Source organism: Vitis vinifera, chromosome 18 (assembly GCF_030704535.1).
Source record: "Vitis vinifera cultivar Pinot Noir 40024 chromosome 18, ASM3070453v1".
In the NCBI taxonomy this organism is placed as follows: Eukaryota; Viridiplantae; Streptophyta; class Magnoliopsida; order Vitales; family Vitaceae; genus Vitis; species Vitis vinifera.
In genome coordinates this window covers 8590958-8607727 of record NC_081822.1, presented here as the reverse complement: position 1 = coordinate 8607727, position 16770 = coordinate 8590958, and the positions used below count along the sequence as shown (strand labels likewise).

The following is a 16770-nucleotide window of genomic DNA, read 5'->3' as shown; positions in this document are numbered from 1 at the left end:
TTCTCTCGAGGCCCAAAATGGAAAAGTGAGCGGACCCTGCAGCATAGGAGTTGCCTCCCAAAACCGTGAGTTGCAAGGTGGTGCAATTAAAACGAGGTCGTTTAAGCAATGCGTATGATACAATGCCATGTGGTGGACAGGAATGGGATAGGACCATCAACACCGCCATGACCGCCAAAGGGGCAATCACGGGGTGCATGGTTTTATTTTTTAATTTTTAGATGAAGAATACAAACGCCTCTCTGGCAGGAGAAATCAGCCCTTTTTATAATTTCTAAATAAACGTATTCTAGTCGGTATATTCCAAAGACGATTTTTTTATGGGTTATAAAAAATAAATAAATAAAAGGAAGGTCTAAAATTCCAAACTCCTGCCGACAAGATGGTCTGGTAAAAGAATAAAATAATAGCGCAGAAAGCGTGCTTTTAAATATTGAAAATGCCCTAAAGCAATATCTTAAAAAGATGGTCGGTGGACCGGGCAACCGGAGATTTTAGATATGAAGGGCTTTTTTAACTTTTACGGTCATTTTAAAAAATAATTCTTAAAAAATGGTACTTTACAAAATAATTCTTAAAATATGGTACTTTAAAAAATAATTTTAAATCTATTATACTTTTTGCTACTTTAAAAGGTGTTTCTTAAAGAGACACCTTCTATATTTTTCATAACAATCATAAATATTAAAAAAAAAATTTGAATTTACATTGAAGATGTCTTTTCAATAGACACCTTTCACAATTTTTATATTAATAACACACTTAAAAAAATTTGAATTTACATTAAAAGTGTCTCTTCAAGAAACACCTTTTATAATTCTACAAAATCAAATTTATATTAAAAGGGTCTTTTAAATAGACATTTTTCACAATTTTTGTATCAATTTCATAATAAAAAATTTGAATTTATACTAAAGATGTCTTCTTAAAACACATTTTCTATAATTTCACAAAATTAAATTGTATCAATGATCCATTGAAATAATTGAATTTATACTAAAAGTGTATTTTCAAAATATACATTCCACAATTTCATAAAATTAAATTTATATTGAAAGGTTTTCCTTTAAGAGACACTTTTAGTATAAATTTAATTTTTTTGATAGGTGACTAATATAAAAATTATGGAAAGTGTTTCTTCAAAAAACACATTTAGTATAAATTCAATTTTGTGGAATTGTATAAACTCTTTCAATGTAAATTCAATTTTTTTCACTGTGTGACTAATATGAAAATTATCAATGATGTTTCTTCTAGAAACACTTTTAGTATTAATTTGATTTTATGGTATTATGGAAATGATATTTCTTTAGTATAAATTCAATTTCTTTTTAACGTGTATGACTAATAAAAAAAATATGAAAAAATGTCTTTTGAAGAGATACCTTTAATATAAATTCAATTTCATGGAATTATGGAAGGTGTCTCTTCAAGAGACATCTTTAGTGTAAATGCAATTTTTTTTAAACATTTATAGTTGATATAAAAAATATAAAAGGTGCATCTTCAAGAAATACCTTTCAAAGTGACAAAAAGTGTCGTAGATTTGGAATTATTTTTCAAATTACCATATTTTAAGAATTATTTTGAAAATGAGAATAATTTTTTAAAATAGCCGTAAAAGTAAAAAAAAGCCCTAGATATGAATGTATGCAACAGTTTTGGGAGCACTTGAGTGCCCATCATTCATAATTAATCAATCTGACATTGCTCGTGGCAAATTAAGGTAGTAATCATTTCTATTATTGTTTTTAACGCGTAAATCTGGTCCAACAATGGTTGATTTAATAAGAGAAATAACATCCAAAATCTTCAAAATACCACCCCCTTCCTCCGTCTTCTGGGCTTATCAAACATCACCCAAATTTCTTTGCTCGGCTCGGTTCTCAAAAATTAGGAGTATTAACTTAAACATAACACATAATTCAAAATAGAAAAGTCCGGAGTTTGAATTAAGATATCTAGGATGCACTGCATGGAACCAGCAAATAAAGAGGTGCGGAGGAAGGTTGGGTGGCTATCAAGATTTCAGGCACTTCACGAAAGGTCCAATTGGTCAGGCAAAAGTTCAATGTAGTTTGGGTCATACCCACAAAGGTTATGAGCTCAAAAGATCATAGGTGGTTGGCCGGCGAACTCAAGCGGCATCATCCTACCCTACCGTACAGGGAGACAAGTCAAAAATAAAGATGGTCAAAAATGGTACATGCACAAAAGCCAAGGCAACCAAAAGGAGGATACTGATCGTGGGTCTCCTTGGAAGGCAAAAAGCCAAAATTGAAGCCGAAAAGCCCTCTAATAACTTCAATATTCAAATCACCGGCAAGCACATCAATGGAGGGGTCCAAAGATTCTCAGGCCTTTGTACCCTTCTGGGTCTCAAGGTATCCCACCACTCAGCGCTCAGCACCCACCGCGTTTGGAAAAATGCTATAGTTAGGCATGTGAGAAGCAGGTCCCATTTTCTTCATTCCATTCCATCGCTTCACCACAAAAAGTGGTCCCTCACAGCCATACATATTCAAGACATTGCTTTGAAGCATTTAATATCAAACATGTTAATTTAGGGATATGATGTAAACAGACTGAATTTGTCTGCCCTGCTTTTTTGGCCCTCAGAATCATGTAACAATACTCCATTGTCGATGCAGTTTTTATAGGCGTCGGTTGTCTCGTGAATCATACTCCAGGTCAAGTGCTCTAAGCCTCTAACCCGAATGATTTCTTTCTTTCAAGAAAAAACAAAGGACTGCTTTCAGTTTCAAATTTGAGCTGTATTTTCTCCCCCTTGTATGTCGACAATTTCATGTTATTTGGCAATCACTGAGCTGTTTTCCAAGAGGTATGCGACACGGAGAGTTAGGGACCTGACTCTAAAGTGAATTTAGAGAAGTTGTGAGTGTAAAACCTCACCAGATGACTAAGCTGATCTTTCCCTTCCCCAGGGTGAGATTACATGTGGCTACAATTTGATGTTCAGCAAACGATCCTCATGCATAAGGCCTTCTATGGGCAGTGAGTTTGAAGATATATGAAAAATATAAATCCTTTTAATACTATCCATAGCATTCGAGATGGGTTAAATTTGTTCCCTGGCCATCTAAGCTGAATTTAATTATTTTCCTCTGCACTAGCTGTTTAAGGCCATTTACAAATTTCAAGGCATGATATCAAACTCCATGTCATTTCTCTGTCATTTGAATGGAACATTTCTGTGGACAGCCGAATATGAAAAAAGAAACAAAATAAAAAGGAAAACAATAATTCAGGGGTACAATTCATTTATGATGCTATACAGAGCATGACACAAGATGCTACATAATCTACAAAAGTGAAACTCAAATTGATATAAATCACATATACAGGCGAACCAAATGATGTTTGCATAGACTCAGCTATGGAGGAAAAAAATGACAATAATGACGTATGTCAATTCACCTTCTATACGAGTAATATGAAACTACTGCTCTTCTACGAGTTCTTCTGGCTTTTTCCACAAGGATCTATTGTTTTGAGCACCACTTTCATACCCACTACTGTCACCTGATTCAATCATCCGTTTCTCCAGAAACCTATCCTTCATTCCATCACGCTGTGCGCGCCCATGTTCCCTTCCAGCTCTACGATCCTGAAACTAGATAAAGGTTAACAGCAATGTAATTCATTTTGGAAAATCTAGATAAAAAAAAAAAAACTACTTAAATTGATGTGGTTTGCAAGTCATGTGCAAAATGAGGTTTGAATATGGCTGGGGTTTGAATATGGTTGGTCTCACATATTCTTTGGCAAAAATTTTAAAGAGAGATTCAAAATCTGTTGACAGGCCTCTTTCCATAAAGCCCCAATGGTGATTTTCTTGAGTTTTCCTTTGTTTTTGAACCAAATATAAGAGAACAGATTCTATATTTAACATGTTTGATAAGAACACACTTCCAAACAATGCCACATCCAGAGAAAGAGAGTATCACTACATCCTGTTAGTATCAGAAGGGAAATGAATTAGAATTTCAATTCTGCATTTGTGTATGAAATGTTTTTGTTTCCAGCTCAGAGTTCTAAGAATCCTAAGCACAAAGTTGGTGGCTGTTGCATGTCAAGAGAGAAAATCTAAAACATGAAAGAAAGAATGCTACACAGCTAACTTCATAAGCAGCATGACGAAGATGGAAATGCAATCAAGGGAGAACAATTTTGCTGCAAAAAGAATGTAATCTTACATCTCGGAAGGGGAAATCATCAGCTTCAAGCATATGAATCACATGCCCCATCTTTGGCCTCTTCTGGGCATTTGGGTCCACGCAGCGCAAAGCCACTAAAAGGGCACGCTTCAATGCCCTGGAAGATGGCTTCTCAGGTATCTTGGGATCCAAAACACCCTCTGCATTCCGGTTTGTAACCATTGCTTTAAGCCACTCAACAAGGTTCACCTGAAAGTTGGACTTGCAACTTTAAATAAAAAAGAAAAAGTAGAAAAAAGAAAGAAAATATTGAAGAGCTACATTGAACTGGTCTTAAGATAATGTCATGAAGTGAAGTAGATTATCACAACAAACCTCTCCCGGAGGCCGGCTATAATCAACTGGGTTTCTCCCAGAAATTATCTCCATAAGAAGAATACCAAAACTGTATACATCACTTCTTTCATTCAACATGCCAGTACTAGCGTATTCTGGAGCTACATAGCTGCAAAACAGAAACTGAAAATTGTCATCCCTTTTTTGCTTGGTCAAATTTATGGACACCAAGACAGGTTGTGATTAAAAGATAATTTTTCACTCATGCAGTTTCAACTGACCCAAATGTTCCCATCACACGAGTTGTGACATAACTCCTCTCTGAGCCCAAGAGCTTCGCCAGGCCAAAGTCAGACACTTTAGGATTCCACTGCTTATCAAGCAAAATGTTGCTCGACTTAATATCACGATGGACGACCTTAGGCTCAAGCCCCTCGTGCAGATAAGTCAACCTGCATTCTTCATGAAGTTTCAGTTAGTAACAAGGAGTAAATAACCAAAGAACGAAATCCCAATTAATGATGAAGTTAATTGATTCAAAGCAATACCCTTTGGCTGTTCCAATTATAATGTTCATTCGGATGTCCCAAGTAAGAGGGCTGTGAGGCCCCACATCTCCATGAAGCCACTGTTCTAAGTTCCCATTGTCAACATACTCATAAACTAGCATCCTAGAACAAACCAGGAAAGTACATCAGTGCATCTAGATGACACAAACCAAAATTCCCTATCTAGCAAGGTCATAAATTTAGATTGAAAAGAGAAAGAAGTAGGATATAACTGATGAAAACTGAAATACCTATGGGCTCCTTCAGCACAGTAACCAAGCAGCCTCACCAAGTTCTTATGCCTGACACGCCCAATTGCTTCAACTTCAACCTTAAACTCCTTCTCAGCTTGTCCCCTGAAGCAAAATAACAACCCAATCAACCACTTTCTGACATAAATCAGCAATACCAAAACCCATTCTGCATAAAAACATATACTGCAAAAAAAGCCTTTTTATTCTCAATTTGATGTCAACCCAACAATCATTGCCAAATAATCGTAAAAAATACAACTAGTGCAGCATATTTCACAACTGAGTTTGTGAACCACAACATATACCTCATAATCAAAATCAGTTCAACTCCCATATAAATGTATTTTCCAATAAAAATCTATAAATTAAAGAAAAAATAAAAAGCCCAAAATTGAACCTGTTATTGAGCAAATTCTTGACAGCCACCTGTGTATTGTCCTCCAAAACACCACGGTAAACGATCCCATACCCACCTTCACCTATCACGTTTTCATCAGCAAACCCATTGGTCGAAAGTTCAAGCTCTCTCAGAGTGTACCAATGTCCCCAACCCAAATGCGAAACCTCAGGCACAGCAATTGTCACCTGATCACCGGACCGAGCCTCTCCACTTCCATGAGACGACCCGCCGCCGCGTTCCGGGTACGAAATCCGGTGATCTTTCCCAATCTCAATGTGAATTCTTTGAAGGCCCACGGGACTCTCCTCTCCCGGCTGAAGCAGTCGCTCCGCCCCGGCAAAGGGGTCCGATTCAGGGAGTGGGTTCGCATTTGGAGGATGATGAGTCTTGGGGTCAGGGTTGGGGTTCGCTGGGTTTCGGGAATGGTCGATTCTGATTTCCTGGATTTCTTTGGACACATTCGGGATGGTGGGTTTGTGGGAGGACTTGGCACTGTTCCGCCTTGAAGTGAACCAAAGCGATATGAGGAACAGAACAAGAACAATGCCAGCCCCCACACATATGCCCACAACTACCCACAAGCGCAGACCAAAAATTGAGGTATGTTTTGAGAGCTCATCGTTCAAAAACGCACCCTCAGGCATTGTCTTCTCCTCCTCCTCCTTCGGCGAAGACTCAAATTGTTGGGAAGACGCATCAAAAAAGAAGAGAGATAAAGTGAGCTGGCGGCAGCAGCAGAATGATAAAGAGGCACCAATGGGCTAATCTAACGGCAATGGGTAGGGACTAGGACTGGAGAGAGAGAGAGAGAGAGAGTGCAGCTGTCGTGATGGGACTTCTGGAACAGGAAGATACCCCACTCCCACTTGCTCCTTTTGACACTATCGTTAAAACCGTATCCAATCTCCAATATGTAAACATATTTATTGCTTACCATTATCATCATTTATGGCTGTTGACTGCTGTGGCTGAGTGGCTCTGCTTGCATTTTATTTTCCATTTTATCATCCTCTTTTCTATTTTCCCTTCTAATTCCAAGGGACATGTCATAAGAAAGTGTAAAATGACGATAGGACGACAGCGCTCGAAGCATTATGTGGAGGTGGTGGTGGTGGTGGAGGTAGCGTTGCAACTTAAGATATAGTATTATAAAAACAATACTTTAATAACGCGTATGAAGGTGGTCTTTGACATTTGCGGTGGACCTTTCACCTTTGCTTTTATCCATGCTTTATGATAACATATTAATAGTTTGTTTTAAGTAATTTGAGGTACAATTCCTTATCTCTGGATTTTCTGTAGGATTGGGTCCGGACTCCGGACTCCTGACTCGGGTTGACATCCGGCTGCGCTGTAGTCGAGGGGACCATCTCTTGTTTCAACTTCCAAACACTGGGCTGTCTCCGATCCGCACATTAGGGTTTAACGTCCTAGACCCACCATTCAGCCCATACTTCATTCCTCTCATGTTCACTCCCACCCCCTTGCCGCCCATCCAGAACATCCAACGAGAAATGAAAATGATGGTGGATCCCCTAAATCCGTAATTGATTGGATTTGCAATTATTAGCGCTAATAAATACACATATAGATACACAGAGATTAGGGAAGAATTAAGACATGAATGGTCTGTCGGTTGATCTCAAAAACATTGGAGTGGGGAATAGGAGGACCGGACCGCATTAATTTCTCAACAAATTTTTAGGTAGGGGGAACCCGCACGTGAAGATATTGTACTTCTTTAAATCCATTATCCACGACTGTACTTCCATTAATACCACCCATTTAGATTTCAGCCCTCCTTTCCACCGGATAACAAATACACTTATGCCTCAATTTTTATTCAAATCTCACATTAATCAAACTATGAGGGAAAAAAAATACATGTCCCCTAAATATAGATTTAACTATCTTTATAAATTAATGCTCGGTAAATTGGTAATTTGGATTAAATAATATTATTTTTCAATTTCACCCATGGATTAATTAATAATTCAATAAATTTATAAGATTATATATTGTACAAATATTTATTTAGTTTCATTTAGGATTACATAAATTAATATTTTTTTAATATGTAATTAAATCCATATGTTTTGTTATATGTATCCAATGTAATGTTATATTTTTCAAAAATTAAATATTCATAAATTTTACTTCTTTAAACAAACTACATAGTTTATTCATAAAATTAAATATTTAATTCACTTAATTGCAATAAAACAATATTAGATACATTATTTTGGGAAAATAAATCACATCTTGATTAATTTAGTTATTTATTAATCAATTGATTCATTAATATTCGCCTAATTAAAGGATTTTCTTTGGTCCTAAAGCTAGCTATTTATCAAAGTTTAATGATATTTTTAAAAATCATTACTTTCTCCACCTAAGCTTAAGATTTATTCTATCTTTTATAAAAGTTGGTACTATTTTTTAATTTTAAAATTAGAAAATATAAAGTCTATCCAACTTATTTTGCATGTTTAAAAATAGAAAATATCATTAATTTTTGTATAAAATATAAAAACTCTTAGGGGGTGTTTGGCACGTCGGAGTAAGGAATGGAAATAATATTTTGTTTCCTTTCCTATTTCTTAGTGGAATGGAATGAATTTGATGAAATAAAAGAATTCAAATTTATTATTAAAAAACCAAAAGTTTTGTTTTTGTTTGTTTTTTTCTTTTTATTTTTTTCCTAACCATTAAAAATTTTCAATATTGTAAACACGTGAAATCGAAAAATCTTTTTCCAACCATTTCAATTTTTCTCTCCAATTTCCATTAATACAAGATAAAGAAACACCAAAGATTTCAAACATAAATTAATAAAAAAAAAATTAATCGATTTATAGAGAAGAAGAAACACATATAAAAAAGTAGAAGAAGAAAGAGAAAATAAGGTAAACGTGATCGAAGATGTAGAAAGGAGTTTTCAGAACCTAGTTGCAGCAAACAATGACGAATCTTAGATCCAACAATCAAAATGAACATCCAAAACCCTATAAATTAGAAATTGATTTTTTTTTTTTAAATATCGTGGAAGGTTTAATTGATTCAATTTGGAAGAATCACTTGTTGCAGAGAATTGGATGATGAGTGGGTCTCTAGCTTTGCAAAGAAGATAAGAAGTGGATGATGAATGGATCTCTACCTTTACAAAGAAGATAAACATAGGGTTTGAAGAACAAGATAAGAGGGTAAAATAGTAATTTGGGTTATTTTATATTATCAAATAGGTTTAATGAATCAGAATACCACCTACTTTTAGGGGGTGTTTGGTACACGGGAATAGGGAGTGGGAATAGACATCTCATTCTTTTTCTCCCTTATTCCTATATTTGGATAAATGTTAAGAAGGCGGAAATGAAATAAAAAATTATTCCGGCAGAAATCAAATCCAACTTATGATCTGATTCATTAAACCTATTTGATAATATAAAATAACCTAAATTACTATTTTACCCTCTTATCTTGTTTTTCAAACCCGATGTTTATCTTCTTTGTAAAGGTAGAGATCCATTCATCATCCACTTCTTATCTTCTTTGCAAAGCTAGAGACCCACTCATCATCCAATTCTCTGCAACAAGTGATTCTTCCAAATTGAATCAATTAAACCTTCCACGATATTTAAAAAAAAAAAATCAATTTCTAATTTATAGGGTTTTGGATGTTCATTTTGATTGTTGGATCTAGGATTCATCATTGTTTGCTGCAACTAAGTTCTGAAAACTCCCTTCTACATCTTCGATCAAGTTTACCTTATTTTCTCTTTCTTCTAATTCTTTATATGTGTTTCTTCTTCTCTATAAATCGATTAATTTTTTTTTATTAATTTATGTTTGGAATCTTTGATGTTTCTTTATCTTGTATTAATGGAAATTGGAGAGAAAAATTGAAATGGTTGGAAAAAGATTTTTCGATTTCACGTGTTTACAATATTGAAAATTTTTAATGGTTAGGAAAAAAATATTATAATAAAGTTTGTGTTTTTTTATTTCCTTTTTTGCAAATAAGAAATAAGTATTTGGTAGCTTTGACAATTTATATGTTCTTATATTTTTTTTCTTTTTTTTTTTCTTAGTAAAATATAATTCTATAGCTTTTTTTGCATGACAAATTATTTAAAATTTTGATAAAAAAAAACGAATATTTAAAATTTTTTAAGGTTATGGATTTTATCGGATATGATACTTGTTGAAAATTAGAATAAATTTGAATTCTTTTATTTCCTCTTTTGAAAATAGGAAAAACATTTGCTAGCTTTGAGAATTTAAATATTATAATAAATAATTTTATAACTACTTAAGCATGACAAATTATTCAAATTTTTAATAAAAATAATAATTGAATATTTGTGCATTAGGGTTATACGATTTTTTATGGTTAATTTTTTATTTATTGAGTATATATATATATTTTTTAGTCTTATTATTTAATAACAAAAAACCTCTCAAAATTTATTTTTTTAAAATAAAAATAAAATAAAAATAAAATTTAAATTATATGTAAGGATATTATTGTAAATTTATTTCTTTTTCATTTCCATTCCTATTATTATCAAACATTGGAATGGAAACAAATAATCATTTCAATCTTGCATTCCTAAGTTCATCCAAATGCTAGAAATGGAATCATCAAATTCATTCCATTCCACTAAGAAATAGGAAAAGAAACAAAATATTATTTCCATTCCCTATTCCGACGTACCAAACACCCCCTTAATGAATGCAAATCCGACTCATAAGTTGGATTTGATTTCTGCCGGAATAATTTTTTATTTTATTTCAGCCTCCTTAACATTTATTCAAACATAGGAATAAGGGAGAAAATGAATGAGATGTCTATTCTCACTCCCTATTCCTGTGTACCAAACACCCCCTAGTCATTTTGTATGGGAATTGATATTTCATTTTTTTTATTACTTATTCTCATATTTTGATAAATTAAGTGATGTTGAAAATGAAACTAAAAATGTTTATAGAGGAAATGAAATCTCACTTATACATGAATATTTCTAATATGAGGTATTTTTAATACTCAATTATGGATATAGTATTCTAAAATTTTTATTTAATCTATAATTAATTAATCACTTTTTAAAATTTTAAATTATTCTTAAAAACTATAAAATATATTAAAGAATTTAAAGCATTAATCATTGTATTTATTTTGAGTTTCAAATTATTAAACTTATTAATAAATTCAATATAAAGTTTAGTTTAATTTAAAATTCATTCTCTAGTAAAAAAACAATTGAAAAAATAGTATTTTATTTTACTTTAGTTTTAAAAATTGTTTTTAAAAACAACAACCAAATAGTAATATAAATTTTTAAAAACAAATTTGTTTTTAAATCACTAGTCCAAATAGATTTTTATTATTTAGAAAAATAAAAAAATCTCAAAAATGTCTTTTTAAATGCTATTGTTAATTTATTTACTTTTTTTCTTCTCAGTACTTAATATTAAAATATAAAAAAATAATCGTTTCAATCTTATATTCTTATATGTATCTAAATATAAGAATTTGAATAGTTTTAAAAGCTATATAAAAAAATTAAGATATTAAATTTTTTTTATTATCTCAAAATTTAAAAATTTTAAAAATATAAAGTAAATCTATGTATATATATTTTTTTATAAGAGTTCATACTTTTTAGAAGGAATTTTTTACTTTTAAAAACAAAAAATAAAAAAATGTATCTAAACAAAGCCCCACTTGTAATTACTGTAGCTTCCCAATAATTGACTTTCGTTTTCACCCAAGGTAGCACATATCATGCAAAGGCTGTCACAATCGTTAATAAGAAAATTTCGACTCCAAGACACGGAACAATTTGCAAACCAAGGCTTAAGTATGATACACTCCCATATTCTCTATTTTTATATAAAATATAAAAGTTCTTAGAAACTTATGTCCAAAGGATAATGATGTTAGAAACTATTTAAGATATCAGAGATGTTCAAAAACTTTTCCTATCTCAATCACATAAGGAATCTCTATACTTTTATATATATATATATATATATATATATATATAATTTTTTATTTTTTATTTTTGAAAACAAAAATTTTAAAGTTTATCCAAATTAACAAGAATTAAATAATTAACATATCATTTATTTAAAGATATTTCTACCAAGTTCCTTATGTAATGTTATTTAATTCTAAATATAAATTAAAATTAAATAGTACTTAATAATTAAGTATTAAATTGTTTGTTTTTATAATATTTTATTTTTATTAAGTATTAAAAAATAAATAAAAGTTAATATATTATTTTTTTCATTTAAAAAGGTTATATGTTTTAAATTTTTATATTTATATCAAAATTTATAATAAATCATGAAAAAATAGAAAAAATAAATAACCTAAAATCTAAAAGCAAATTGCTTTTAATAAAAAACTAAGCTAATTAACGAATGAAACATTTTTCTTAATTTGTTTATGAAGTAGTCGATTTTCTTCACCCGAGTCTGTATGACTCAAATACCTATCACCCGTCCTAGTATCTAAAACATGCTTGGCATATGCTTATCTTTGGGTAGTGGTGAGTGCAGTTTCAAAGCAGTACTAGTTGACTGGGGAGACATCCTTTAATTTGCAAGTATGTGTGGTCCATAGAGGTTCACAAGAATCACAACTTCACAATGTGCATCATATTGGGGCTTTCAACTGTTGTGATTAATATTTGCATGGTCTGCAGGATCTTATGCGGGCATGGAAGGTGATGGTAGAGCTCAACGCAGAGGGTTATTGTTATTCATGATCAAACAGATATAGGTCCATCCCAGGATGCGTACTTGCATCTGATCTGGCGTTGATTCTTTGATTAGATGACATATAGAGGGATGAGATTTGACCCCCACAGTTGAAACGACAAAGCTATGAGTGTGTAAAACCCTGTGGTTGTGAAAACCAGTGTTATTGTGTATTATTATGTTCTACACTTTCACATGCTACATCAAATTATTGTAGAAATTAAACCGATGACCTTCTGGACCAGCACGCTAATATACCTACCAGGGATCAAGCCCAATACAGTGAGCAAACTGAGATAAATTAACTGCATGGGAAGAATGCATGCTTGCATACCCATTTCGTTGATCAAATTTAAAGAAAGTACCCCCCTCAATTCTTCAAAAATGGCAACCAAGCGATTTCCTTTGGGATGATGTTCTTAATTGTGTTAACATGATGAGAGCCAAAGGGTCATCTCTCCTACAGCTAGCTTGAATATTTCCTCCACTGTCAATCCCTTTGGAAGTTGATCATCTGAAACTCCACTAGCCTGTTCAATAAAGAAACCACCCATCATTTAGTAAAAAACACTACTCATACCCCAATAAATTCAAAATATCATTTGTTGTCTCTCATATTTTACTAGCGGGATTTACAGTAAGGCCTGTGGACCACTTATCCTCGATCAAGGCCCTAGAGGATAGGTGGTTTTTTCCCTCACAAAATGTTAGGCCATCGAATTTGGAAGCATCTTTCTTGTTTAGACTTTTGAGGGCAAAAAACTAAATTTATAGATCAGATTGCAAGGAATTGTTTCATGCATGACCATCTATCTACCTTACAAGGCATATTATAAAGGGAGGGGGATCTTAGGGTATTGAGGTCCAGTAGTTGAAGGCGTGAAGGACAGAACACTGGAACCAACCTCCTCCCTATGGCCCTAGCTAGAACGAAAATTAATTAGGTTGTCTCAGTCATTACTTCTATTGACTTGCAGTGGCTTTTCTTGACGAGAATAATACATTTAAGGAAGAATGAAAATTATATGATTATGAGTGATGTATTATTTGTTTTTATACCATGTTTGTTCCAATATTGTATCAAAGCAAACAAGTACGGATGCATGCATTCAATTATGATAAGCATTAATGATATATGCAATGAATCTCTAATATTCTATAATCAATAATTCAATTGCCTCCCACAAAAATCTCATTGATTACATAATTCACCACATGTCTTTATCATCATTAATCAAGCACTCAACGAACCGAATTTAGGGAAACTTCCCTTCATTTAATTGAATGTCATTAGCCCAAATTAAGAAATTAAAGCAAGGAAAGGATGTTGGACTTACATGGGCATGGATCATGTAAATGCTGCGCTGCTGAGTGGAGGAAATGTGGGCAGACAGCACATCCAGCTTATGTTTCTCCAGTATGTAGAAGATGGTGGCTAGCAACCCGGGTTTCCTTGATGAACACACGCTGATATGCGCATCATTGCCACACATGCTCACCACAACGTTTGGAGAAAACCATGTTTGGAAGCACAATGAAGAAGAAGGTGCTGAAAGCAAGTTTGGCTTGTTTGTGGGCAGTGAGAAGTAGTTCTTCAATGATCTATCACCTGCGGGCAAAGATGTTTCTCTCGTGTCCGGAGCTAACGCTTGGGATGTGATGATGGATTGTTCACAGTCAACAGCAGTTGCACCCTGCTGCATTTCATGCCTTTGCTTTTGAAGTTTTGTAAGAGAGTTTTGAAGGGTCTTGATATAGTTCACTGCTTCGTCAACTATGGTGGACTTGTCTGCCTGTGTGCATAACAATATATATATGGCACACTAAAATCATGCTATTGCACATTCAGATGCCAAGAAAATTACGAAGCCCTTGAAAAATGATTGTCAAAGATCCAAAACAATCTAAACCCATTTCAAATGCCATGAAAATAAAAACAATGGTGCTGAAAACACAATAGAAGAATTTGATTAATCCCCAAAAGCTCCCTTGAGTAAGTAAAAATAAAATGAAAATTAAGGTGCAAGACAAAAATACTTCAAATTGATTTCCACTCCGGTAGCAACCCTAGGACCTGGGGAGGAATTGTTTTCTTAAATGTAAAATGTTTTTCTCTAGCTAAAATTGAAGATTTATATATGTACCCAAACTCATGGTCTCAATATTAGAACACAATGGTGAAATTGATGCACGACCTGGGTTTTGAATATTTTTAAATGTTATAGCCGTTTGTTCTTTTAACGGCAACTGTACCTTTAATGCCAATTGCATCAAAGAAGAAAATTTTAATGTATGTTGGAAGCCAGATGAAGAAGGTTTTCTTCATATCTCTTATTAAAGTACTGGCATCTGAAGCCGTGTTCACTGACTTACCCAAGAAGAAAGAAATCAGAGTCTCAAGCACAGGAAACAAGGGAAACAAGGGAAAAAAGGGAAAAAGAAAAAGAAGACTAAATTACCTTAGGAGGCAATTGAGGAAGCAAAGCATGAAGACTAGAGAACATGTTCCTCATCTTCTTCCTCCTTTCTCTCTCCGTCCATATGTGAGTCTCATGCTCTGATTCACCACCACCACCGTCACTAGCCTTTGCACGCCTGCCTCGCTTCCGACCCACCAGTGCCATACCCTGTCGGTTCTCAACGGGGCTATTAGAGCTTGAATCAGGTGGCTTTTCCCCCAACTTTTCTCCACCACTACCACCTGAATTACTATCTGAATTCAAGAAATCACAAGAATGGTTTTGCCACAGATTTCCATGGCTTGCTTCTTCAGACATGACCGCTGTATTGAGGAGGAGAAAGACAAGAAAGAGAAGTGTAATATAGGGGGAAAAAGTGGGAGTGGGTTTTGAAAAGGTGGCGAGGTGTAGGAATGGAGACGATTCTGTTGCCAGCAAAACCCCAAAATATAATCATAAGACAATCCCGTTATTGGCGTCCATACAAAAACGGATGCCAACACCCTTCCTCTCTACATTTCTCTGCTTCCCACTTCCTACCTCCTCTCTCCTACTTTCCTCACACTCCTTTCTCCTTTATTTACCACAATGCCACCTTGTCCCCTTGGCTTTTAGCTTCAAATCGATATCACCTATGTTTTCTACCTCTTTTGTTTTCCTTCCACAAAAATCCCTGCCAATGTTCAATTTTCCACTTCACTAAATTTAACAGCACACAATATGACCTTCTTGTATTATTCAGAAAATTAGACGCAATGCTAATTGAGTCAGGGAATGTGTGCGTTAATGTAACACGGCATACCACTTGCATATCTAGATTTGTCCCAAAGAAATTTGTTTGCTCCCAAGTCCCAACCATTTCCATATAAAATCCTCGAATAAGCGTGTGGCAAGGAGGAGAGTGGCATTCAAGTAAATGAAAGGGAAGTGGGATGGTAATAATAGAAAGGACGGTCACCAAAGAGAGGGAGAAGCGTAGACGCGTTATGGAACACGGCTGTGGCTGCCATTATTTGGCCGTTATGTAATTCAAAAGCAAGACTATCACTGGAACTGCGGCTCAACTCACCCTCCTCCATTTCCCACCTGCTGTGCAATTATGGAGTATCCAAGGAATTCTCTCTCTCTCCATTTTTTTTTTTTGGTGGTACCTGTGGACCATGTATTAACTTCAATTCATCTGGAAGCCCGTCCCAAATGTACAACCACCAAAGCGCAGGGTATTTTCTTTTATGTGTGCCAAGGGGCAGATGAGATCAGCCAACCCTTCTTCACTAAAATTCAATAATAAAAATAAGAAGGAAGGAGGGGTAGCCTTTTTCAAACTCTCAGTCTGGTTTCAGTTTCAGAAACTTTTCTACATCAAATATCATTGCTATTCTCTGCAAGTCTCAGACTTTTTGAAGATTCTCTCGAGAATGGCTTATGATCACTATTGGCGAATAGTTTTCCTTTTTCTTTCCCTTTTTAATTATATTATGTAAATCATCATTCTGAAACACACATCTGCGTCACCTCAAAGTACTCAAGGGCCAGCTCCATCGCCCTCTTCCTTTGTCATTTCAAATCATGAATTCAACACCAACCTGCCTCTGCTCAAAACCTGGGTAGCAAAGCTCATTTCAATGATGCCATTTACGCATAATTTCGTTTAGGATTGACCCCTACCTTTTGCAGAAAAGGAAAATACTTATTGTCCAAATTTAAAAGGATAAATTCTAATCCTTCTATTTAGCTATTACTTTTTAGTGGGAACATGGGGTGATATGGTACCAAATCTTTGTTCCAAATTTTGAGCTCACATCTCAAATCATAAATCTAACAGCC

The 16770-nt window shown here is 34.1% G+C and overlaps 2 protein-coding genes across 3 annotated transcripts; both read right to left on the bottom strand.

Moving 5' to 3' along the window:
- Window positions 1-3253: 3253 nt before the first annotated feature.
- LOC100243696 (probable serine/threonine-protein kinase At1g01540) lies at window positions 3254-6608 on the bottom strand. Of its 2 annotated transcripts, none has more exons than XM_002282827.4 (7): window positions 5714-6608; window positions 5314-5418; window positions 5063-5185; window positions 4796-4966; window positions 4554-4683; window positions 4218-4427; window positions 3254-3634 (listed from the first exon to the last, which is right to left on the bottom strand). In XM_002282827.4, the coding sequence occupies exons 1-7, from the start codon at window positions 6358-6360 to the stop codon at window positions 3461-3463; spliced, it is 1560 nt and encodes a 519-aa protein (XP_002282863.1). In that variant the 5' UTR covers window positions 6361-6608; the 3' UTR covers window positions 3254-3460. The 2 variants fall into 2 exon arrangements, with proteins under 2 accessions (XP_002282863.1, XP_010664563.1); XM_010666261.3 differs by having other exon boundaries at window positions 3254-3628.
- Window positions 6609-12617: 6009 nt separating this feature from the next.
- On the bottom strand, window positions 12618-15583 carry LOC100266006 (transcription factor bHLH95). The gene is made up of 3 exons (XM_002284842.5): window positions 14944-15583; window positions 13822-14277; window positions 12618-13014 (listed from the first exon to the last, which is right to left on the bottom strand). Exons 1-3 carry the CDS (start codon window positions 15259-15261, stop codon window positions 12913-12915), a joined length of 876 nt encoding a protein of 291 aa, XP_002284878.3. The 5' UTR covers window positions 15262-15583; the 3' UTR covers window positions 12618-12912.
- Window positions 15584-16770: the final 1187 nt, after the last annotated feature.